This window comes from Oenanthe melanoleuca, chromosome 7 (genome assembly GCF_029582105.1).
Source record: "Oenanthe melanoleuca isolate GR-GAL-2019-014 chromosome 7, OMel1.0, whole genome shotgun sequence".
NCBI lineage: Eukaryota > Metazoa > Chordata > Aves > Passeriformes > Muscicapidae > Oenanthe > Oenanthe melanoleuca.
Genome location: NC_079341.1, coordinates 17115407 through 17139234, shown reverse-complemented (window position 1 = coordinate 17139234; position 23828 = coordinate 17115407). Strand labels below are relative to the sequence as shown.

Sequence of the window (23828 nt, the reverse complement as noted above, 5' to 3'; positions counted from 1 at the left end):
CTACTATTATGGTTCAGTTAAATGTTTTATTTTAAGCACAGACAGTATTCATACTTTTAATGGATATTAGTATTTAATGGATATCAGAGGCTTTTCCCCATGTTTTATTAGTTGTACTAAACTAATACTACATGAGAGAAAGCCTCTGATATCCATTAAATACTTATATTTCATTAATCAGTAAAGCGTTCTTCCACCATACATCTTTGAGATGTACAATTAGTGGACATGGTTCAGTGGGATGCTGCACAGCTCTTTGTGAATCATTGTGCTACACAACCAGTTTTATATGGCAGATCTACACGTGCACGTAACTACAGTCAAATATGAGAGACAGTGAGGAGCTTCAGTTCTCCAAAGAATATAAAATCCCAATGTACAGTCAGCAGTAGATGACGTGGGGAGTGGAGAGTAAAGCAGCACTAGGCACTGAGTCTTGCATGATAAACTGTATCATACAGAAAATGTGCTGTCACAGCCATGTGATGTGCTTACCTCAACAGAAAAATTGTTTGCCCCCCAAGGGTCTCTTCCTTTAAGTGACACAAGTAAGTTGTCTTATTGAAACAGTAATAAGCTGATTCTATTTGCAAAAAGTTTTCTGCAACAGTAGAATACCTCAATGCCATTAAAATGTCTGGAGAAGAAGCAGTCTGTATGGCTGTTTCATTTCTGACCTGACAGCCAGGGAATATGTATAAGGGTTGGGGTAATTGCTAGCCAAGTCCTCCCCTTCTTCCATTTTCCTGAAAGGAGGAGTGGCAGTAGGAGTAAACCTGCTCCTTTCCTTTTCCTTGGGACCTCCAAACCCTCACCCACAGCATTGTGGCAATCACAAGTGACACCCAGGATTTAAATATGCTGCATCTTGGGAAAACATCATCCCAGCCCCCGTGGCACAAGAACAACGATGCAGGGGTGTTTTTGTTACCTTCATCTAGTCATTTTGGTAAAAATTTAGCCATACTACCCGTCACAGAAGCAGGAGCCCTGGAGGAAGAAGCTTGTGCTTCCAAATCTGTGGCCATGGCAGTGCATCCCCATGCCTGGACTCCCTCCACCTGCAGTGGCTGGGCTGCACTTGTCCAGTGGAAACACCCAAGAGAACAGGCCCTGCTCAGTCCAGAGGCTCCTCCCAAGTTTGGCACAGCTGACCAACAAGCAAACAGCCACTGTGCCAGAGGCCGTCCTCCCTGGTCAGTCCAAGGTCCAACAGTGTCCTGGGGTACATCAGCATCGCCAGCCAGGCAAGGGGTGTGACTGTCCCCCTCTGCTCTGGGGCAGCCTCACCTCGAGTGCTGGGGGCAGTTTTGGGCACCACAATGTAAGAAGGTTATAGAGCTCTTAGAGAGTGTCCAAAGGAAGCCAACAGCGATGGTGAAGGGCCTTGAGCGGAGCTGTATGAGGGGCAGCTCAAGGCTCTGGGTCTGCTCGTCCTGGAGGAGACCAGGGGAGACTTCACTGCAGTTACAGCTTCCTCTAGAGGGGAAGCAGAGGGGCAGAACTGATCTCTTCTCTGTGGTGACACAACCCAAGGGAATGGCCTGGAGTTGTGTCAGGAATGGTTTAGAATGGAAATTATTAAAAGGTTCTTCACACAGTGTGGGGATGAGCACTGGAACAGGCTCCCCAGGGAACTGGTCATAGCTGACAGAGTTCAACCAGCATTTGGACGCCACCACTCTCAGGCACACGGTGTGATTCTTGGGCATGTCCTGTGCAAAGCGAAGACTTTGACTTCATGGTCATTGTGGGTCGCTTCCAACTTAGCATAGTCTGTGATTTGAGAAGCTGATGCTCCATCCCGCTCGCCTCACGCCAGCCCCACCGCAGCGCCCACGGTGCGGGTGCAGGGGGTGCAGGGTGCGCAGGCCGTGAGGGGCCGCGCTCGCCGTACGCCGGGCCGTGTCCCGGGCCGGGGGCCGCGCTCGCCTCCGCCCGCCGCCCCTGGGCCGCTCCGCGCCGGCACCGCCCGCCCTGCCGGCACCGCGCCCCCTGCAGGCAGGGCACCGCGCCGCCCGCAGCCCCGGCCCGGCGGCCGCCGCGCCTCCCGCGGGGCCCGGCGCGGAGCGCGGGGTGGCGCCGCTGCGAGGCGGTGCGGGGGCGGCGGCGGCTCCGGCTCCCGGCACCAACCGGAAGCGCGGGGGACGGAGCGGGAGACGCGGTCGCGCCGGTTGTAGCCTCCCTCGCCGGCTCCGGGATCGGCGCCGCTCGGGTCCCGCCAGCCCGGAGCCCCTCGGGAAAGGTGAGGACGGTGAAGCGCCCCCCGCGGAGGCAGCGCTCGGGGCGGCGGCGCGGTGGGGGCGCGTTCGGCTGGGCGGGGGGAGGCGGCGGGCAGCGGCCGGGCCGGGCCGTGCGTGTCCCCTCCGGGTTTGACGTTCCCCGTGCTGAAGCAACTTCAGAAGCCCTGTGAAGGGAGGCGGCCGGCCGCGCGCACGGCCTGACCTTGCGTCGCCTTGGTCCCGCCGCGCCGGCCAAACGCCCCCCGGTCAGCGGCGCCCAGGCTTGGCCGCGCAGGGGGACGGGGGTCGGGAGAGGGGCCGTGCCCCGCCGGGAGGGCAGGGCAGGGCAGGGCAGGGCAGAGCGGTGTCCGCCGAGCAGCGCCCGGGCGGGACGGCCCGGCGCGGGAAAGGTGCTGCCAGCGGCGGGCAGCGGGACATGGGCAGCGGGACATGGGCAGCGGGACATGGGCAGGGGGACATGGGCAGGGGGACATGGGCAGGGGGACATGCACGGGCAGGGGGACATGGGCAGCAGAACATGCCTGGGCAGCGCGGCATGGGCAGCCGGCGTCCGGCCGGGGGCTGCTGCGCTCGCCGTCCCTGCGCTCCTTAGAACGTGTTTCAGGTGCCGCGCACCTGCGGCATTTTGCTGTTGTTTTGGGCATAAAATTCGTCGGGTTGGAATTTGAGGTGTGACTTTCATTCCCTCCGTTTTCCCACTTGTTTTAAAGTAAGCCGACGTTCTTTGGTTTTGCTGTGTTTGCTTAAGTTAGCTCGTTTCCAGCAGCATGATCTTTTATTAAGCACGAGTGCGTGAGCCATCTATTACCCTTATCCAGCATGCGCTGCTGGGAGTTTTAGCCACAGAGCCATCGGGAAAGCCATGGATCATTACTTTTTCTAAGTTCCAGAAACAGGAATAATTTGAAAGCGCTGGATTAACTGGGTCACTGCCTGAAAACATCATAGCCTTCTTCAGGAGGCATGTGGTTAGATGTTTCCAGGATTTTGTCCTGGAATTGTAAGTCCTCTGAAACCTACTTATTTTATCTATCGGTAATGTGCTTTGCATACGGGTGGCATTGTGTGAATAATGGTAACCCTGGAGAGTCTGGCTCACTGTGGGGGAAGACAGAAACATGGACATAACTGAGGCCCAGGTCCTGCAGTCTGGCCTGTGCCAGACCGAGCTGTGCTGTGGGCCTGGATGCAGGCTTAGCTGCCTTGGCTGCCTTGGGTGCTGTTGTGTGTGTACTGCTGGCTGGCATCACTTATAAGTGACGTGACCAATTTAGGGGTTTTCTGAGGTAAAATGTTTTCTATTTAAAGTGAAGTCTTTAAAGCCTTCAGTCTCTTTCACTGACACAGCTTGGCTTAAAAATGATTCTTTTCCTGCAGTACTCAAACTGTTTAGGTGGAGTTGAGCCTTTTTCTGTAGCAATTTTTATATCAATTAAAAAAAAATTAGGAGTGTTATTAATGGAAGTTATGCAGAATTCTTAGGTTCTGACAGAGGACAGACTCAAATGTTGTAGAGTCTGTAACTAAGGTAGGCAGAGGCATGCCTCCAGTTTTACCATCTGCAGGACTGCTACTCAGTCTGATTAAGAAAGTTGAGGAGTTGTAGGGGTTGTTGGCTTTATTTTAACTCATTGGGAGATTAGAAGATTAGGATATATTTAATTTGGATTTCTGCTTGGAGTTTGTTTGCGTCTTATCTGTCAGTAGTTCGTGATATGATTAAGGGCTTTTTTTAATTTATAAAAACTTTCTGCATTATCTTTTGTAGCTCAATGTCACTATAACTCCTTTTCAGTTTTCTGTTTGGACAAGACAATGGTTAACCATGTTGTGGTGTTTGAGGGTGGGTTTTTTTGTTGGACATTTTTATTTGTTTTTTTAATATATGTGTTTTTTTAAACTCTGTATAAATATACTGCTGAAAAAAATCCAATTTGGTGTGCTCAGAGACTGCAGGCCATGTTGGATAGAAAGGATGATTTGGGTCTAAAAATGGATGGTCAAAGATCCTGAAAGCAAATGGGCTGTTTTGCCAAATAAGGAAACTTGGCACTTTCAGCTGTGTATTTTAAGATAGCACAAGTGTGGTGTGCTACTACTTTATTGGCAATATGTTGGCAGTGTGCCTTCCTGCAGGAAGCACTGAATCCTACTTTGTGGAACCACACAGTAAAGTGAGGGGCAGGGAGTTGCATGGCTGTTCCCCATAATAAATTACAAAGGCTTTCCTGCACTAATTGAATACTTGAGCAGCGTCAGGTGCTCGTGCAAGACGAGAGATGCAATTTTCGGTTTCGCAGCCACGCACTAAACAAAATATGAGTTGCAGTTACTGTGCAATTTGTAAATTCTTTCCTCCCTGCTGCCTCTAAGTCCCTCAAGTGGAAGCTGTCTATACTCTGGGAGCAGTAGCTGAATGACAAACAGAGGGATCTTGTGTTATGTATGTGGAATAAAGCAGTGCTGGGCATGGCAGCACTTCCCCTACACTGCAGTTTGTAGGGAGCTGGGAGGTACGAGTGAATGTGTTGAGTTCTTCTAGTGTTGCTGTGCTAAGATGCAGGGCAGCCTGCATGCCTGGGGGTTCTCTCACTTTGGGGGGGTCTAGGGGGAACAGCAAATGTGGGACCTTTGCAGGGCCAGGACCCTCACATGGGTTAATCCCCTAAAGTGCTATAATCACAAGAAGCCAGTAATGATGGATAGTTTCCTACACCTGCATCATTGGTGTACTGAACTGAGCATGTGGTGACATAATGTGGTGACTTTGCTTGCTGCAGTGACTCTACGTAATAGTCCTGACATGCTACATACTAATGCTAAATAATAATTTCAGATGTTAAACACTGCCAAATACAACTCAGGTCTGTTACTTCTTGGTATGAAATGAACAGCTTACCCCAACAGCTTGGTCAAATATAAGTTACTATGTGGAAAACAAAGAGCCAGGAGATGTAGATGTTGCTGCAAGATTACAAAGTCATGCTAACTATTAGAAATAAAACAGAAAAAGGAGAAAATTCTTTTACCCCCAAGAAGATCCCATAGGAATAACTGAAATAACCAGCAGTTTAATTATTTCCTGAAATACCTGTCATTCACTGTTTCTGAATTGTCATGTTTTCATTTGTCCGAGAACAAGTGACAAAGTCAGTCAGTGCAGTGTTTCCCTGCTGCACTGTGATGGTGCTTGGCGCCCGAAACCTTGAGTGGGCAAGGTTTGGGTGCCAAACCCTCCTGAGCTGAGTGCAGGGGTGGTGCTGTAAGGCCCCAGGCCTGGAGGCCGTGCTGCAAAGGGCTGCTCTCCTGTCTGCACAAGTGTAAGATGTGAAAAAGTGTCACACATAGTTGGAATGCTGTGCTTGTTTCAGATGCAAGTGGAAGACCGTGGAGTTTAATGAAATACCTGATCTGTTTGTTTTTTGTTTTTTTCTCTTAACCAATGTTATAAACTCAGATTGTTAAATATCTTCAGGATGACAAGTTAATAACTGTGTGGATTTGTCACTTGCAATTGTTAATCTAAACAGTTGTTTTCTCAAACATAACACAGAGATTGATCTTTCTAATTGAGGATTACCTACCTTGAATCCAAAAACATGGAGTAATGTTAAAACAGGTCAGTTGTCTCATCTAGAAAAAGAAAACTAATACAGGCTGGTTTTAATTACAGATCTCTAACTAAACAGTGTCTCTTGTAAATCTCCTCTACTTTCTCTGGAAAAAAAGCATCTGGAACAACCTGATGCCAACCAATGAATCATTTTTTAAATAACATTAACTATTGTGTGCTAGTGCCCTATAGTGTCTCTACAACTACCTGAAAAGAGGTTGTAGTCAGGCAGGGGTCAGCCTCTTCTTCCTGACAGCCAGTGACAGGACAAGAGGATGTGGTCTTAAGCTGTATCAGGGGAGGTTTAGGCTGGACATGAGGAAGAATTTCTTCACAGAAGGGCTGATTAAACATTGCAATGGACTGCCCAGGGAGGTGGTGGAGTCACTGTCCCTGGTGGTGTTTAAGGAAAGACTGGATGAGGCACTCAGTGCTATGGTCTAATTGACAAGATAGTATCTCAAAGGTCTTGCCACCTAATTTATTGTGTGATCCAGTGATCTGCAGTTGGTGACTCCTGTTGGTAAATTTGAGACTGAGAAGGTGTTTAAAGAACAAATGGTAGCTTCTGCAAGTGCTTGTGTGCCAGGCACTGCATTGTGAGTGCATGAAAATTTAGATGAAGTTTGAAGCAGAAAGGAGGACCCACCAGAAAAGTACTCATTTGTATTTGTCAAATGTCTGGTGTGCATGTTATTCTCTCCTAGTGTTATTTTCAGAAATCAAATAAGTTACTAGTTTGTACGGTTGATTTGGTGGTTCTGGGTGAAAAATAATGTTAAATAATTTGACATCTCTTCAAAGCTATTGAATTCAGATAGTGAAGGCCAGAAATTTCTTTCCCGGGATGTGTTCTTCTTTTCACTTGGTTTCCATCTCCTTCTGCCATCCCAAATGCAATAATCTGTTTTCAGCTTTTCCCACTTTCCTGTTAAATTTATGGTCTAGTTGGGGCATATGTTTTTGCCTGTGAGTAGCATCACTCTTCTGGCTAATTCTGTTGTCAGTAAGGAAATTGCTCACTTGAGTGTAATTACCCATGTGCATAAATATGTGCAGGGCTGTGGCCTTAAATTGTGAGGTCTTTGGGTTGGGATGTCAACCTGTTTTTGTTTTATTTGTCTGTAAAGTGTCATGTATGCTTGAGATACCATGTACACAGGATGAACTTGGAGTGACTGCTGCAGTAAACAATGCAAATGAACTTTTGTTTCTGAAGATCTGCTAATTAAACAGCACTGGCAAAGAGCAAAACATTAAAATGTTCATTACTCTCTTGGTTTCTAGGATTGACCAATTTCCTTTTCTTTGAGCTTTCTCTAAAGAAAACGTGTGCAGGCTGTGCAAAAGATGACTCTGGGATGGCAGGAAATTAACAACAGCAACAAGGTTAAAACAAGAACAGAAGGTCAGCAGGACAGTTCAAGCACTTGTATTAGGGAAGAGGCTGCAGAGCACTGGAAGAGTGGACTTGATTTTGCATCCCACTTGTAACCCCTGCTCTGACTTGCAGCTCTGGGGAGAGGTCATTCATGTTTCCTCTCCAAGAGCTCTGCAGGCTGGCTGTCAGTGAAAGGCTTGAGGTCTGCTCCTTGCTAAAAAGCCTTCAGAACACATACTGAAATTGTCACGATCTGCTCAGCATTTGTCATTATCTTTATGGGTGGTCAAGAAGTATAAAATGAAGCAGGCAGTTTCAGAGATGGCTGTATGTTATGTTGATTGAAGAAAAGTGTTGATACCTTCATCTCTTATTTGGAGAATAGCTGCAACCGATAGTGCCAGAAATTCCTGATCAAATATCTCAAAATTTTCATCAGAGTAGCTACACAATCAGGAGAGCCAGGGGGCAAATAATGCCTTTGTGTTTGTTACAGAGGCAACTGGCATAAAGAGATTCTGGCAGTCAGCAGTACAAGGAGTGTGATTCACAGCTCTGGACAACACATAACGTGCTTTATCTCAAAAAGCCCCATGGAATGGAGGTTCTCAGAAGACATTGTATATTTTGGTACTATAATTTACCAGTGAAACTGGATGTATAGTTTTCACCGTCAACCCAAAATCTCCAGTTCTTTTTTGGCTTGTTTTATTAAAACTCATCTCTCATTTTATACTGATAAATTTACTGTCATTAATTGCAAGTACAGTAACTTTTGCTGGTAATTAAAACTACTTTGTCTAGGCTGGTGCCTCTGAACTGAACCCACAACAGGTTTGCAGATGGTTCTGGAGTATGCTTTGTCCTGCAGTCCCATTAAAGACCTGAGCTTTCTGATCTTGTATCATTAAAAAAAGAAACCTAAAATTAGTCATTGTTCATGCATTTAGGCGATAATGTTTCTTGAAATTCCTACAGCCTTAAGCTTTATCACCGTGAAATCTCGGGGAAGGACGTTCTGTTCCCCTGTCAGCAGATTTGGGATCATCTCCTGAAACTGCCGGCACCAGTCTTGGCACAGGCTGCAGAATTTCACATATTGTAACCCCGATGAATTACCCTGTACTTGCGCTTTGTTACAACGTGCAAACAGATCTGAGTCACTCAGGAAGAGAGATTTACCATGGCCAGGTTTTTCCACATCCTTGCACGAAGTGCTGCGACCTTGCCCGGAGCGCTGTTGGGCACGCGGCGTGTGCCAAGGTGCCACTGCTCGCTGGCCACTGCTGCTGGGTGGCCAAAGGCAGCCTGCCTGGCCAGGGTGCTGTGTGCCAGGGTGCCACTGCTCGCTGGCCACTGCTGCTGGCCGCCCAAAGGCAGCCTGCCTGGCCAGGGTGCTGTGTGCCAGGGTGCCACTGCTCGCTGGCCATGGCTGCTGGCCGGCCAAAGGCAACCTGCCCGGCCAGGATGGCTTGTGGCAGGGTGCCACTGCTGGGTGGCCAAAGGCAGCCTGCCTGGCCAGGGTGCTGTGTGCCAGGGTGCCACTGCTCGCTGGCCAAAGGCAGCCTGCCCGGCCAGGATGGCTTGTGCCAGGGTGCCACTGCTCGCTGGCCACGGCTGCTGGCCGGCCAAAGGCAACCTGCCCAGCCAGGGTGGCTTGTGCCAGGGTGCCACTGCTCGCTGGCCAAAGGCAGCCTGCCTGGCCAGGGTGGCACGTGCCTCGTGCGTGGCCATTGCAGCTGCAGGACAGCGTGCCTGGCGTGCCTGAGCAGGCAGGCAGCCCCGAGCCCGGAGCACACTTTCTGTGTGCCCACAGAGAAGGCAGCCCCATGCCTGCCTTTTGCAGAGCTGCTTCCAAGGTGTTCGGGAAACCTCAGGATTGCTCTGAGGAATACTGTTAGCTCTTTGTGTCCCCCAGCTCCTCCTAACAGCTTGTGCAAATTGTGCAAACTTTTGCACACCCTGTTGGAATACACGTTCTCATGCTCTTTTCCTCCTGTGGCCTGTGGATTTTACTGTAGTGTGCTTATGATTCTGATTTTGGGGTGACTGAGCACAGATAAGAAAGTCCATAAATCTTTGGAGCATGTGCATTAATTAAAGTTTTTCTCTTTACAGGTTTTGCTGTGGTATATTTTGTCATTATGAGATGTCGTCTACCAGTGCTTCATTTGTGCAAATTAAATTTGATGACTTGCAGTTTTTTGAGAACTGCGGTGGAGGGAGTTTTGGGAGTGTCTACCGAGCCCGATGGATTTCTCAGGACAAGGAGGTGGCAGTAAAGAAGCTGCTCAAAATAGAAAAAGAGGTAAAAATTTACTTTTCATTTACTTTGTCTGCTGTGGTGACAAGAACAAAAATTCTGTTGTAGTGTTTTCCATCCTCTAGGTAATGCAGGCAAACCACCTTGGGATTTTTGTTTGTTTAATTACAAAACTCCATGAACAATGATGTTACAGTGAAGACTTAACGAGCACTCCAGGCTGAGGGGCTGATTTAAAGCGCTATTGTTTAACCCTTCACTGTTGTCTCCCACTTTTCTTGTTTTGCAATTTCCTCTACCTGGCCCTGAGGAGGAGAGCTGGCTGCACCTGTGGAGCTACTAATTTTTCTTGATACCACTGGCATGTTGCTAGATAGGAAGAGGTAGTGTTCCTGTCATTACCTGATTCCATCTTGTCCTCTTGACGTCTGCTCTGTGGTTCACATCTGTATGTTCACTACAGGCTTAGAGTTGTCCCTTTCCTGCCTGCTGAAGATTTTGATCTAGGGCTCCACTAGCTCCTAGTTAGTCATAGCCACATAGTCATAGCTTGGTCTTGCAATGAGGTAGTTTTAACCCTAACTGTTCTGCCAGTCACTGTCCCTTGGGGCATCATGTGACCTGGAAGGGCAGATGGGTCCTTGGCAATCCTGGGGGAAAAGGCAGAATTAGCTAAGTGCATCTTTACTAGCTAAGGTTGTTTTGTTGTTTGTTTGTTTTTTTTGTTTTTTTTTTTTTAAATATTTTAAAATTTTCCTTGAAGTCCTTTTAGTGCCTCAGCTTTGTACAGAGCCATGGTGTATGTGGTCCTCACAGTGCTCTAGTCTGCTTGCTGGTCAGCACCCTGATGGAGCAGTGAGCACACCCCAGTGCAGTGATGGACAGCACAGTTACTGCACTGTGTTCCATCATGGCTGTATGTACAATATGATACGATATCCTCAGACTGTTGTAGGAAGACACAAGCTGAAGGGACAGCAGAGCAGTGCTAGGCATATTAGATTAGTAAATAATCAGACACCAAAGTTCATCCACTGCTGAAGCAGCTGAGCTACTGTGATTGTGTCATGCCTAGTGATGTGATAAGTGTGTTTGATCATGATTGAGCACTTTGCTGTCTAAAATAGTGGAAAAGGATCTCAAGATTTTTCTAGAACAATGGAAGATTTATACTTTCTGTCCGATATCAGTTTGTGCTGTTCTCTCTATTTCTATTATTTGTTAATAACAAGATACATGAAGGGTAAAATTTGTGCTATGCAGTATCAGTAATGCACTCCTTAAAAATAACCTGGCTGTCAGATCTCAGGGTCAGTGACATACCTTTATTGAACGTGTGTGTTTCTGAGGGGGCTACACTGTATCTGTGCTAGACTTGTTGTTATGTACTTAAAGCATTTTTGAAGGTAAATTTAGAAACAATATTACTACATCTTGGGATGGCACAAAACTTAATGGAACAGGAAAGGATGGAGAAAGGAAAAATCCTGTATATTACTTGACACAGTTGGACCATTTGACAAAAATATATTTTTTAAGATAGTGCAACACGAAGTTCAGCTTGGAGTAGCGAGGAACACAGGTTGTGCAGTAGGAAAAGGAAACCATATGCCAGAAAGAGTTTATTGCAATTTAAGCATTTATTTAGGGATTAATGAAGACTTGCAACTCAGTAAGAACTTGTATCATGGTGCTGTTAGGCAAATTAGGTTAATTGTTTTGCATATGCAAATCAGGATCAAGTAATTTTTTACAGCCAGGCATGCTTTATCTTGGTATGTAGCACTGGGAAAATTGTTGTTAGGCATATGTGGTTCTGTTATGTTCAAAAAAGTGTAAATGAACTGTCAGGGCAGCCCAGGGGAATCTGCAAAAAAGGGAGTGGAAAGTTAGAGAAAGTCGGGGTGTCAGGAGGGGTTAATGAATATCATCCATCAGGATGAGTTGACAGAAGGGGAGCAAGTGCCTTCCATCACAAATTTGTTTATTTTTCTTCAGACTGGTTATAACTTGCAACTTAAACTAACCAAGACAGGTTATGGGAGCAGCTTGGTATGGGCACTTTATCTTGAAAGTTTTCTGGGAAGGCAGCAGAGATGCTAGTGGTGATGACTTAAGTAAGTCTGACAAGCTTTGGCAGAACTTTTCTGTCAACAATCTTAGAGAATTAAAAAGTAAGAGCTTATATATAAAAATTGTGTTTTCATATGGAGAAAATGAAGGGATAGTTTAATTTAGAGCAAAACGTTATTGGAAGAACTACTAGTGCTTGGAATTTGTAGCCAGAAGAATTAGAATGGAAAGAAAAGCACAGATTATCAGGAGTGAGGATGAGTAACACTTGGCACAGACTACAAATGAAAGGAGTGAAGATGGAGGATCCTCTTCATCTGTCTTCTCATTGAGATGTCTTTTTAGACAATTGCTTTTGTCAAGTTGTTGAGCTCACCACAGGAACATTTTGCTGAAGTATAGAGGCCTGTCCTGTACCAGAGGCCTGCTTGGTGGCTGAAAGGTCTTGTGACCCTAATGGCTGTCACATGTTTACATAGGCAGCATCTTCATCTGTAGTGATGACAATAGTGAATGTCTGAGCTGCGCTGAAAGTCATGGGGAGCTAATGACTCTTCTGATATCAATACAAACATAACTTGCTGTAACTCTTGTGTATCTGTGTTTGGTGGATACTTGGATGTGTTTAGTCCAGAAAACTAATTATTCTGTGCATTTGGACAGTGGTCTCAGGCACTCTTGGGGATGGTCTTCTGTGGGGCTGAGAGTTGGATTTGATGATCTTTGTGGATGTCTTCCAGCTCAGCATAATCTGTGATTCTACTATTTCTAGTTTATTTGGAAGGAAGTGTCCTTTTATCTCCATGACTGCATGCCTTGTATTTCTGTTAACTGCTGCCAATAATCCATAACAACTGATTAGAGGGAAAACATAAGAGAGTTGTGAAAAATTTGCTCAGAGGCATTTCATGCTAGCCAAGTCCAAGGGAACAAGCCAAGTCAATAGAGCTGTGGTATCATTCTGCAAATATGTTGTATCTGTGTGTCATTTTATTAAACAAGCCAATCACAACCAGCAAAGATCGTGAAGGTTTTATATTAGCCAAGGGGCTAACAAGTTCTAACATGTGAAACAAAGCAATTTTTGTTCCAGCATAGCATACTGGAATATGTGCTTAGAAAATCTTATAAATACTTGGAAGAGTGTTGCTCAGACAGATTGCTTTGAAACTCTTTGAAATCTGAGAAATAGCTCTGCAAGGCATTAACTTTTTATAGACAGGCAGTAAACCATAACTTTATGGGAAGGGATTTGTGTTTATGTGAAAAAGTACACCTAAACAGATCTGCTAGGAAAAAAAAATTATATGCTATAAGGCCTTGATTGAAGTATCAGATGTGAAACTGAACAAAAATTGTGCTGATTAAGTAAAATAGGAATATGACCTGAATTATTAAATAGTCCCAAAAAGAAAAATTAAGTTGCCATTTTACTATCTAGTACAACCACTATAGTGGTTCAAAGTAGAAAACAGGAATTTTTAGTGAATTGTTTTATAGAAAATTAGGCTGTCAGCATGATGTTTATGATGCATGTGGCAGAGTAGAAATGCCTTCTGTAGCAGGATCTGTCCTTTTGCCCTAAGTGCTAATTGTGTCCACTCATTGAAGAAAATTGCACATCTACTACTCCAGAAGTTATCTGGTTTTTTTGTGAGGGATTTATATGAATTATTAGATAAACCTGTAATTTGGCTCCCACTGAAATGAATGGGAGAGACTGAGGCCAGGGGCCTTATTCTGCAAATTGCTAGCAGTTCTTTTGACTCCATTATCTCGAGCAGATAACTGCTGGAGTGAAGTATTACAAATGTTGTTTTATGCCTTGCCACCTTAGCTTTTCACTGAAGAGCACTGACCTCCTTTGATTGCCCATCTCTGAAGTTCACCTGTTGTTTGTCATTGCTTTTGAGGGCTATGCTTTTGGTGGCAGTTTGTTGGCAGCTGGTGCTGCAGTGGTACTTCACCAGGAAGTTTATTACTGCTGGAATTTCACCTGAAATTTGAAATTAATTTTAATACCACAGGTCTTTGAAAATACTCCATGGTCCATAAGCTGTCTCCATGCTATTGATAGGCAGCAGTATTGCTTCAGCCATTCCAACCAGGGTACTTGGGTACAAGATCACTTGATTTCATGCAGTACATATGTTCCTGGACTCCTTCAAAATGCTGGCAGTGGTCTGTGCAAACTGCAGGAGAATGTGAAAAAAACCCCAGCAAAATGTAATTGTAATCTTACTGGGAAATACTAAAATATTTCTGGTGAACTAACAGAACTAACTTGTGGATAGATGAAGTTAAATTGAGCAGGATTAACTATGCATGCCTTGTTCATTCACGTCTGTAATGCATTTGAGTTTTATGAGGCTCAAAAATAAAAACATGCTTTCTCTAGTTTTGATGCTGTATTGCCTGGAGTCTGACTACCATGAAAGTTAATTTTATATTGTCAGGGTTTCTTGTATGTAATGCATGTGTTGTAAGCTTTAGGGGATATTTTTATGCTTCATAAAAATTTTCATATGGCATATAATGCAGCTTGTTCACTTTTTTGATTTTCATGATCCACTTCTGGAAAGGACTTTCCAGAAGACATAGATGGTGCTTGTACCTTCTGAAGGGGATGAGTTAAGTATAATCACATGCATGTCACTGGACTTAGCTCATTCATGTTTGTAGTGCTAAAAGAGAGCATGTGATAATTTTAATGTGGGTCATGAGAGTAAGAACTGGCAGTGATTTGCAGGCGTAACAAGAGAAAAACAACAGAGTAAAATAAAGCAAAGCAAAACAAACTGAAATTGATACTTTAGTTCTGACAGGACTAAAAATAGTAGATACTCTTTTTCTTTGTGGTTTGTAGCTGGTATGGGTGCCCCGGTGCCAGCCTTGAATGACTCTCCACACTGGGTCCTGGCTGTAATGAAGGGCAATTTCGATGCTCTATTAATATTTTATTAGCTCTTTCTAGGAGCTTCTACTCCCTTACCTCTCTCAGGTCTGAGTCAGCAAGTATTGAGAGTGATGAACAGTGAGAGAGGGCTTAGAGTGTGTGCTGTATGAAGTTATGCAGGGTGTAGGAGTCGAATATGTGAACTTTCCAGGCATATCTGCACCTATACTGAATAATTACAGAGTTCACAGTAAGTGATCTCATGGGAACCCATCCAGCCCCATATTCATTCAAAGAAAAACAGAATCACAGCATCAGCTAGACTGGATGAGACCTTTGAAATCATCAAATCCAACCTATGACCTAACACCACCTTGTCAACTAGACTGTGGCATTGACTGCTACATCTGGTCTTTCCTGAAATACCTCCAGGAGTGGTGACTCTACCACCTCCCTGGGCAGCCCATTACAGTGCTCAGTCGCCCTTTCTGTGAAAAACTTCTTCCTGATGTCTTGCCTAAATCTTGCCTGGTACAGTTTAAGTCTCTGTCCTCTTGCCCTATTGCTAATTGCTGGGAGAAGACACTGACCCTCACCTGGCTACAGCCTCCTTTCAGGTTTACTGCTAGGTGGTGTTAGCTGCTAAAAGGAGATAAAACTGTATTTATTATACCAGAGGAGTATCTTAAAATGTTTTTGTTTTTGTTTTACAGAGTGGTTATTTTGCGAGGTTTTCTGGTGGGAGTTTTTTATTATATTTTGGTAAAGGAATTGGCTTAGAGCACTCCTCTTGGTGCTGACTAGGGTATTCTCAAAAGGTATCAAGAGGATGCTTAGAATCCTTTATAGACTGGAGGTTGTCAAAATTGCTTCAGATGCTCCAGCTGTTGTGTAATCCGTATCTTGCAGAATAAATCATTTTGGATAGGACAGACTTTTGCAATGAATCTGACTGATTCTTTATTTGTCCTATTCTTGGCTTTCCTTCAAGGGGTAATTTTCTGGAGGACTTTATTTTGTAAATGAATGTCATATTTCCAGAAGTTAAAAAAGTCACTGCATGAGATTTTCTTAGTGGATGCTTTGGATAAGACTGTGTTCTGTCATGGCATGTTAGTATTGCAACCAAAGTATTGTCCAAACCCCATATTTGGGAGACACCAGTATAATGAAAGAATGCCAGAATACAATTATTCTTGCAAAGGACAGGCTTTAGTTTCATTTTGTCTGTTTTAAGAAACTTCATTTCTGTGTCTCTCCCTCCTAAAACAATCCTGGAAACACAGGAATCCAGACATAGAAAAGCATTTGTCTGTATTTTGCTGCATTTTATTGTAGTAGATCTTTTTACTCATGTATTTAAACATTTTTATACAAAGTTTTTCATTAAATGAGTAACAACTTGAGAGTTGCCTCATATAAATAATGAGTGTTTGTAGCACAAGTTGTGTGGCTTACTGGTTTTTTTGACCACCGTAATTTGAGATTCTTAGTTACACTGGCTTGTACATACAAGTTTTTTTAAAATCAAGCTAGTTTTGGGATTAATTTTATATGAACATCAGCTTCAGAGAAACTGTTTTGTCAGGCCCACACTGGCAGCATGTGGCTTCAAAAGTTATTTTGAATCAGTTGAGACATAATAACTGTCAGTGGTGTAAACCACTAGATTTTGTACTAAAATTGAAAAGGGACAAGTGTACATGTCCTCTTGACTGGTGGCCAGTGTTGAGCAGTTGCTACGTAAACAGATTTGATTAACAGGTAAATTATTAAGCTAAGATGCACCAGATATGTCTGTTGCTTCCTTTTGCTTGTCTCTTGAATTGCCTTAAACTTTGTAAGTGAGAAGTGAAATTACCTTGCATGTGCTGTTCATTAGGAATATAGGTACAGCTTCCTTAGCTTGGTTCAGTCACAGGAAATGACTGTGTGCCTGATCCCTGGGTTGGGAATATCTCTGTGAGGTCTGGACCCTTCTATCTCAGTAATCATCAATTTCAGTGGTTTGTTTTCCTTTTTTTTTTTTTTTCAGAAGGTGCAACATCTGCAAGTGAACAAGATTTTGTGCTTGTTTTCTATAAATTATGATTAAATGTTATTTAGAATAGGGAGAAGATCTCTGATTGTTTAGGAAACACTCCTTCTTACCCTCTTTGCTATCCACAACATGCAGGCTGTTAGGATATTATTAAATATTTTTTACTTTCATAATTAGTTTAGTTCCACTGCATATTGTCCTAACTATTATTATGTCAATTGCAAGGTTTGGTTTGACAGTGGGCTGCTTACATTGCTCATATTTCCAGTAGAAACCTAGTTGCAATTAAAGCTTTTTTCCTAGGGTGGTTTATTTTGCTTGTTTCTTTATTTTGGGCTTTTTTTTTTTTTTTTTTTTTTTTTTTTTTTTTTTTTTGTGTTGTGTTTTTGTTTTGTTTTTTTTTTTTTTTTTCCGTTTTTAAATTTTATTTTTAATTTTTCTCTAGATAGGTTCTTCTGTTTTGGTCTTTTTTGCATGGAATCAGCTGTTATTTTTAATTTGGAGGAGAGGTTGTGTTGCTTATTTTTTTATGCCAGCAACCCTTGACATCAAATGGCAGCTCTTTTGTTTCCCCTCCCACGACATTTTCTGACCCTGAGCTTCTGTTGAAGTGATTAACTGCAGAATGGTATTTTTGTATGTTTAAGCTGTCCTAAAGCTTTGCTGTGGAAATCTCATGGCTACAGATGAAATCTTTTTTTCTCAAAGTGCTGTTTTAGGCTCTTGCAGGCTCAAGCAACTGAGGATTGGTTCAAATTAGACTTGTGTAACATTTATTTAACGATATAGTTTTCTTTAAAAAAGGTTTCAAGTAGAAAATCACAATGACAGGTGAGTGGTAACTTGAGAGATGGTAAGTGATTGCATGTTTGAGTCTGACATGCTTTGAGGGACAGCTGACAATTTAAATGTCTGTGACCCACACTGAAATTTGTTGGTGTTTCAGTTCTTGGACACTGTAATTAAATGAGTTGAGCTCACTGCAGCATAGGGAGTTACAAATTGTCTCTGATAATCCCAGAGTAGCTCTTGAGGTGTGTGGAAGTATTGTTTAAATGTGACACAGTTTCTAGGTAGTTGCACGCCTGTGTGATGGTTCAGATGAAGTCAGAGCTGGAGTTGATGTGATCTGAGTCTGGGACCATTAATCTCCTGGACACCATTTTTCACAGGACTATTCAAAGCTGACTATGGGGGCTGCAGTCTCTGACTGGGTTTCCCAAACTACCTGCCACACACATGGTGGCAGTGGAATTTTGAACAATGTGTTTTGTGCTTTTAAAAGGGCAATAAAATGCTCTGTAGAACTACTTCCTTTTTTTGTTTTTTAGTCCTTCATTTTAAACTGGCTGCATGTCAGTTGTGTAATGGTCTGGGGCCCAAGGTTTCTTCAGAGTTGAAGAACTCTGAAGAAAAAAGAAAATATATCCTAACTTGAATGCAAGCATCAAAACCAGTCTTTTTAATTGTAATGATACAATCAAGACTTGTAAAAGTTATTTCGTATTTACCTATTTCCACTTACTAAGGTGCTGATAGAGAAAGTTTCCTTTTTAAGAGGACAATATAAACAGTCACAGGGAAACATTCAGATGTGTTTATGTTAGCTGGAGGCTGCAGAGGAGCCCAGAGAACAGCTTCAACATTTCTCTTATACTCAGTTAATTACTCACACACCAGGGAGATGAGGCCAGCAAGGGCAAACACAGAGCTGTGCAGCTGATCCAATTGCCACCAAACTGCCCTGTTCCTCTTAAATGTTTCATCTGTTGCAGTTCAGCTACTGGGGAAGAATCCTTCTTGCAAATACACATTTGTTTATTAGACTAATGTTTACAGAATCTGCATTCTGCATAATTTCTGTTTAAGAAAGTCAGTTCCACAGGGAAACTGGGTGTCTTGCACACAGGAGGGACCCCTATGGGTGCACCTCCTTGGCAAAATAGGGCCTGGTCCTTGGATGTCATTGAAGGGAACAGTGCCACACCTACCCACTTCTCTTCTGCCTCTGATTGCTTATTTATTTTACTCCAAAACTCCTGAAAATGAGGCTCTTTGTGGCTAAATGGTGGAGGCAAGGGAGAAAAAAATTGTGTTATGATATACATATCTGACTAAATGGCTGTGGGTTCTGTGTATTGGCCACCTGATTTACCAGTAGCCATGTCAAAAATAAGCATGGCTTGTAAAATGCCTTGAGTTGTTGTCGGAGAAGTGAGGAAGCTCTTGGTAGACACCAGAATAAGAGATGCTGTTGCTTGTACCAAGTTACTCTTGGCTGGTGGGAAAACCAAAAAACAGGCATGCAGGCTGGGTGGGTGGCAGCCTTTCAATGAAAGCTGAGGCACTCTTCAAATTATGATCTGGCACAGGCAGAATAGGAGAGATGAATTCTGGAAACTTGTTAAAATCAACTAGTTGCTGTGAGCAACTCAAGCGAATGAGTGACATTTTCCAAGAGGTTATCTTTTCCTCTTGGAAGAATCATACAGCTGAGAAAGTGTTGTGCATGTCTATGTGAAATTAGACTGGGGGGGAAAGTCTTGTCTAAACTTATAACAACTTTAATTTTAGTAATGTTTGATGCATTTCAGGCAAATCTTTCAAACATGAAGGCTTATAATTAGTGATTGGTGGGTTTCCATTTTTGTGAACTGTGTACTTTTAATCTCCTAAACCAAGGAAAAGTTTTCTGCTCATAACTTTTGAGTTCTCAGTTGTTTATGTATTTGTACCAAAGTCTTTATTGTAAAGTCATCTCTCCAGGCCAGTGTCTCATCTGTCCTGTGCAGAAGTTGGCAGTAATGTGGTTTCTGGCACAGTGTTCCAAGTGGTTTACTCTGTTCGTGTTGGAGATTGATTCTCTGTAAGTGCTATAGTTCTGGAAGGAGTCCTGCAATTTTTCACTGACTGGGAATAATGCTCAGTCCTCCTAGGATCAACAGGCATTCTGTTTTTACTTAATAAATTTGAAACCTGCAGTAAGCAATCTCCTGCCTTTTCACTAGTATGATTCTGTGCTATACTGTGAGTAGTGGGATATTCGCTGCCTGTTACAGCTGTTAGTGAGATGAATGTGAAGTAACAGCACTAACAGGGTGCCTGACTCAAGAAATTCAGGGCGAGTGACACTTGATTCTGTAGCAACACTGGCATCAGCTGTTAGCTCTGGTGACATGGTCATTGCCTTGAAACTGTGACCCGAGTTCCCTTTTTGAGAAACTAAGAACCTGCAAACCCACTTCAAAGACCAGGACAGCTGCTTTGTTTGTCTTTTAAAAATCTGTATTTCTGCCTTTTTGCTTGGTCAATGTTTAGAACCATTGAAAAAGTAAATGTGACATGGGGACTGAGATCCTGCAGCTAGAGCTCCTTTATAATTACATATTCAACCACAGCCACACAAAGGAAAATGAGAGTCCCTTTTCCTTTATGTACTGTATTTCAGTTTTCCCTTAGGTTTAAATTGGCATTTCAGGCTATATTCGCTTGAGCCACTGAAGAGCTTATCAGAAAAGGAAGGAAACAGAGGGAGGGAAAAAAAGACAGATTTCCAAATGACAAGCGTTTGAATAGTCGAAGTTCAATCCCTAAAACAAAAAGTGGAATCTTTTTTTTTTTCTAAATAATGTGCTTTACAGTCTCACCTCTCATCTTGAGAAACATAAAAGAGCAAGTAAAAGAGATGACCCAAATCACAGAGTCCTTTGAAAGAAGAAATTCAGCTGTTTTGAACACTTACAATCAAAGGAAGTGGTTTCCCTAATTACATGAACTATGTGAAAGCTCTCAGAATAGCTCTTCCACCCCAGGATTCCTTGCACTTTAGAAGTTTGCATAAAAGCTCACATGGAGAATCAGATGCAAAGTGTTTGATTCAAATTTTATTAGGCAGAAGTGAGCATACATTCCTGTCTCTGGGTTTGACAGCTGCTTGGGTTTGGACCACAAGCCTAGGTTTGATGGATTTCAGTCCTATACTTAAATCTTTCACTCTTCAGGTTCTCTGGTGAGACACCCCTATCGAGAAAAGTAGAATTGAAAAAATGGAGAAAGGATAGAGGGATTTCTTTGTGAGCTTTCAGTTGAGGATTCTTCACCCTGATTATTAGGCTGTTCATTGTTGTGAAAACCCCTCTGTGTACACAGCTTTTATGAGGAATTTTGCTTCCTCACATTTTAAAGAAACTGTGTATCTTAAAATATACATTTGGAAGAACTGCAGTCTGAATTCTACAACTTTAGTATTAATTTAGCACCACCATTTACTTCAATCCATCAAAATTCTGAATTCAGTAGAGACTTTGAACAAAAAAGCAATATTTTCAAAAGACTATTACACCTTGTGGTTTCTTTTTGTACATACACAATAATAAAGGTATGTTAGTCTAAACTAAACAGTGAGGACACATGAAAAGATGCAGGACACTTCTAAAGGCTTAAGATCTCTGGTGCTATCCCTGAGGATATAATATGGACTAATAAATGATTTAAATATTTAAAAATAATATTTGCAGGGTTTGCAGTAATATGCAAGACCATCACACTTGCTCTGCACAATAGAGACCTCAAAATGGTCTCATTCTCCCCTCAGAGCTAACTACAGTAATTATATCCAAATTTGGTAAAGACAGAGATAATTCATAAAATTGACCTTGAGAAGAGATCTAAAAACTTTTCAAAGTGCAGCAATTCAAACTCAAGAAGGAAAAAAGGCAGGAGAGGTATAACAGCCCTCTGCATATATGGAGTCGGCCAAACCCTCTTTATAGTAACACTTTATGCAGTCACAAGATACCACTAGCTCCTTCCCAGGCAGAGGGAAGGACTTCACCTGGAAAAAAGGAATTGTCTCTTAGAAGTAAACACCCTCAGGAGGCCACTGGTGTTGCAAGTAAAGTGTCAGCACAGTAACGGCACGTAAAGAAAGGGAAATGTTGCATAGCCGTATAGCTGTGACAGGGGGAAAAGAGTTCTTGCTGTGTCTTCTAGAGAGTTGTGTCTCAGGCAGCAAAGCTTTACTGGAGGATGATTTTGCTTGGTTGAGGGAGAATGCTTGAAGTCATTCCAGCCTTACTTGACCTGAAGGTGGCATGGAAAATTACATCTGCTTGTGTGTCTGATCCTTGATAGGAGTCAATTTCTTAGGCAAGGGTTTGGGTATGTCTGGCACTGGAAAATGAGAAGCTGTGGTATATGGGATGCTGTTATTCTTCCATGCCAATTTGAATGTGTTTTTTGCCACCAAAACATCACAGAGCTCCTGGGCCCTGGACACAGCTTGTGAGCTCAGTTCATTCTACTGAACTTTGCTAATCTAATCCTTGTCATGCTTGGAGCATCAGTCAGTCAGTAGTTATGCAAAGACTATGGGAACTGCTGGAATAGGAAGAGATGCCCATTCTCTCTGCTGCACTCGGATTCAGATTGGAATTGCCATTAGCTGCAGCATGATGCCTTCTCTTCAACTCTTTAGGTACAGCTCAGGAGAGAGGCTTTACTGTACTCTGCACATGACCCTGGTCCTGAAAGTTCCTGTGGTCCCATATATATGCAGTTCTCATTTCCACTTTGCTGTTTCATTTACTGCAAGTCCTCGGCAAGCACAGTGCAGGGTGATGGGAGGAAGTAGTGCAGGTCAGTGGTTTTGCAGCCACAGAACAGATAGTCTTCATTTTGTAGCTGGCCTTTATTCATTCCCCATTAGGTACGTGTGATGTTCCTCTCATAGTAGTAGGTACAGACATAGGTAGTGGTTATGGTACCTCTGGTTATTCTGCCATAAATTTGGGGAAGGAAATGGCTAAAGATATTGTTGTTTCATTGGAGAAGTGCAGTGAGAAAACAAGATTTTTGACTTAATTTGATATCCTGTAGTGATACAAGACCCCTGTGAGTTCTCTGCTCCTTGTAGTTCTGCAAGACTCAAAGCAACTGCCTTTGTAAGTCAGTCTGTAATCAGTCTTACTCTTCTAGACTCTTCTGGTTTTCCACTTTTTTGCAGAGTTCAGAGATACTGCTATTCCAGTTATTAACTTTAAAAATGTATTTTGAGGCTGACCATTTGTATTTCTATATAACAAGGATTAGAAATGAAATAGTTGTTATATCTGTGTAAGCTGAGAGCCATAAAGATGCTTAGATAAGACAGGGAGTTCTGTGTACAAGAAATTCATCACAGAGAAGTAAGGGAAAAGCTGAAGTCACATGTCAGAAATATATAGTAGAGTAATGCTGATAAATGTGGATTTATGACACTAAAAAAAATTTTTAAATATTGCTAATTATCATCCAAGGTTTTTATCTTAGCCATTGTTTTACTTGAAATTTTTTTAGTTCTAATGGAAAAGTGATTGAGCTACCATAAAGGCAGCATGAAGAATCCCAAGAAAAAATAAACACTGGGTCCATATTTCATAAAGATAGAAGCTTAAAATTTGATGAGTTTTGTCTAGTTTTATTTTTTTTACCATATCTACCCAATAGAAGTAGCATTTGAACTAAGTTTCTAAGTAAAATACAATTTTCATTGTGAAGAAGAGTGATTTTTCTGAAAAGCAGGTAGAATTCACCATGATTCATGCTGGATTTTTTGGACAGTTTCATATAAAACCATGATGTGTGTCATTCAAATAATGGTGAAGCTCATTTCCCTGAAAACCTCAGATTTGTGAGACTGTGTTTGGGTTAGGTAAATGTCACAGAAAAATGCTTCTTGTCTGTGGAGGACTCCTTCACTTCAGCAGAGTGCCAACATCTGTAGTTGGCAAGTGTTTTCCTTTCTTTTTATGCCGGCTGATCACAGCTGTAATTTCTGTTTTGAAAGCTTTTTAAGTTAGGTGGACTCCAAGTTGGGAACTATTCATACTTTTTCTGCAGGGGCTGCTCAGTTTTGAGTGACAGCTGGGGAGAACCTTCTGCAGAGCTCTAGCAGTCCATGTGGAAAACAAAACCTTGTGGTTTGCTGTCAGCATACAACAGGTGACACATCTTGTGAAGTGTTTTTTTAATAAGGGTGAGCTCAGCCTGCCTGGTTGAGCAACATTTTCTGGAATTATAACATTCACTGGGATTCCAATAAGAGGGATTCCCATAAAGTGTTGTCCCTGTCATTAGCTATAATAGGTTTGATTTATCCATTCTAAGACAGGCTTTAAGTGAGTGTTCATCAAGAACATGATGGTTTTTTCCCCTGTGGTTAAATTACAGTTTACATGATTAAGATAGAAAAATACTTCATTGTAAAGATCACAGCTGCTTTAGAGGAGTGGATCAGGATGCATAAGTACAGCTGTTGCTGTCTCTGTTGCAGTCTATG

At 42.8% G+C, this 23828-nt stretch overlaps 1 protein-coding gene across 2 annotated transcripts in view; it reads left to right on the top strand.

Moving 5' to 3' along the window:
- Positions 1 to 2032: 2032 nt before the first annotated feature.
- MAP3K20 (mitogen-activated protein kinase kinase kinase 20) overlaps positions 2033 to 23828 on the top strand; it is an 89023-nt gene continuing 67227 nt past the window's right edge. The window contains exons 1-2 of one of the 2 annotated variants that reach the window (XM_056495927.1): positions 2033 to 2245; positions 9356 to 9545. In XM_056495927.1, the coding sequence (XP_056351902.1) occupies positions 9387 to 9545 (159 nt within the window). In that variant the 5' untranslated portion in view covers positions 2033 to 2245; positions 9356 to 9386. Of the gene's footprint in view, positions 2246 to 9355; positions 9546 to 23828 lie in introns of those variants that run through there. The other variant, XM_056495928.1, reaches the window with a different exon arrangement.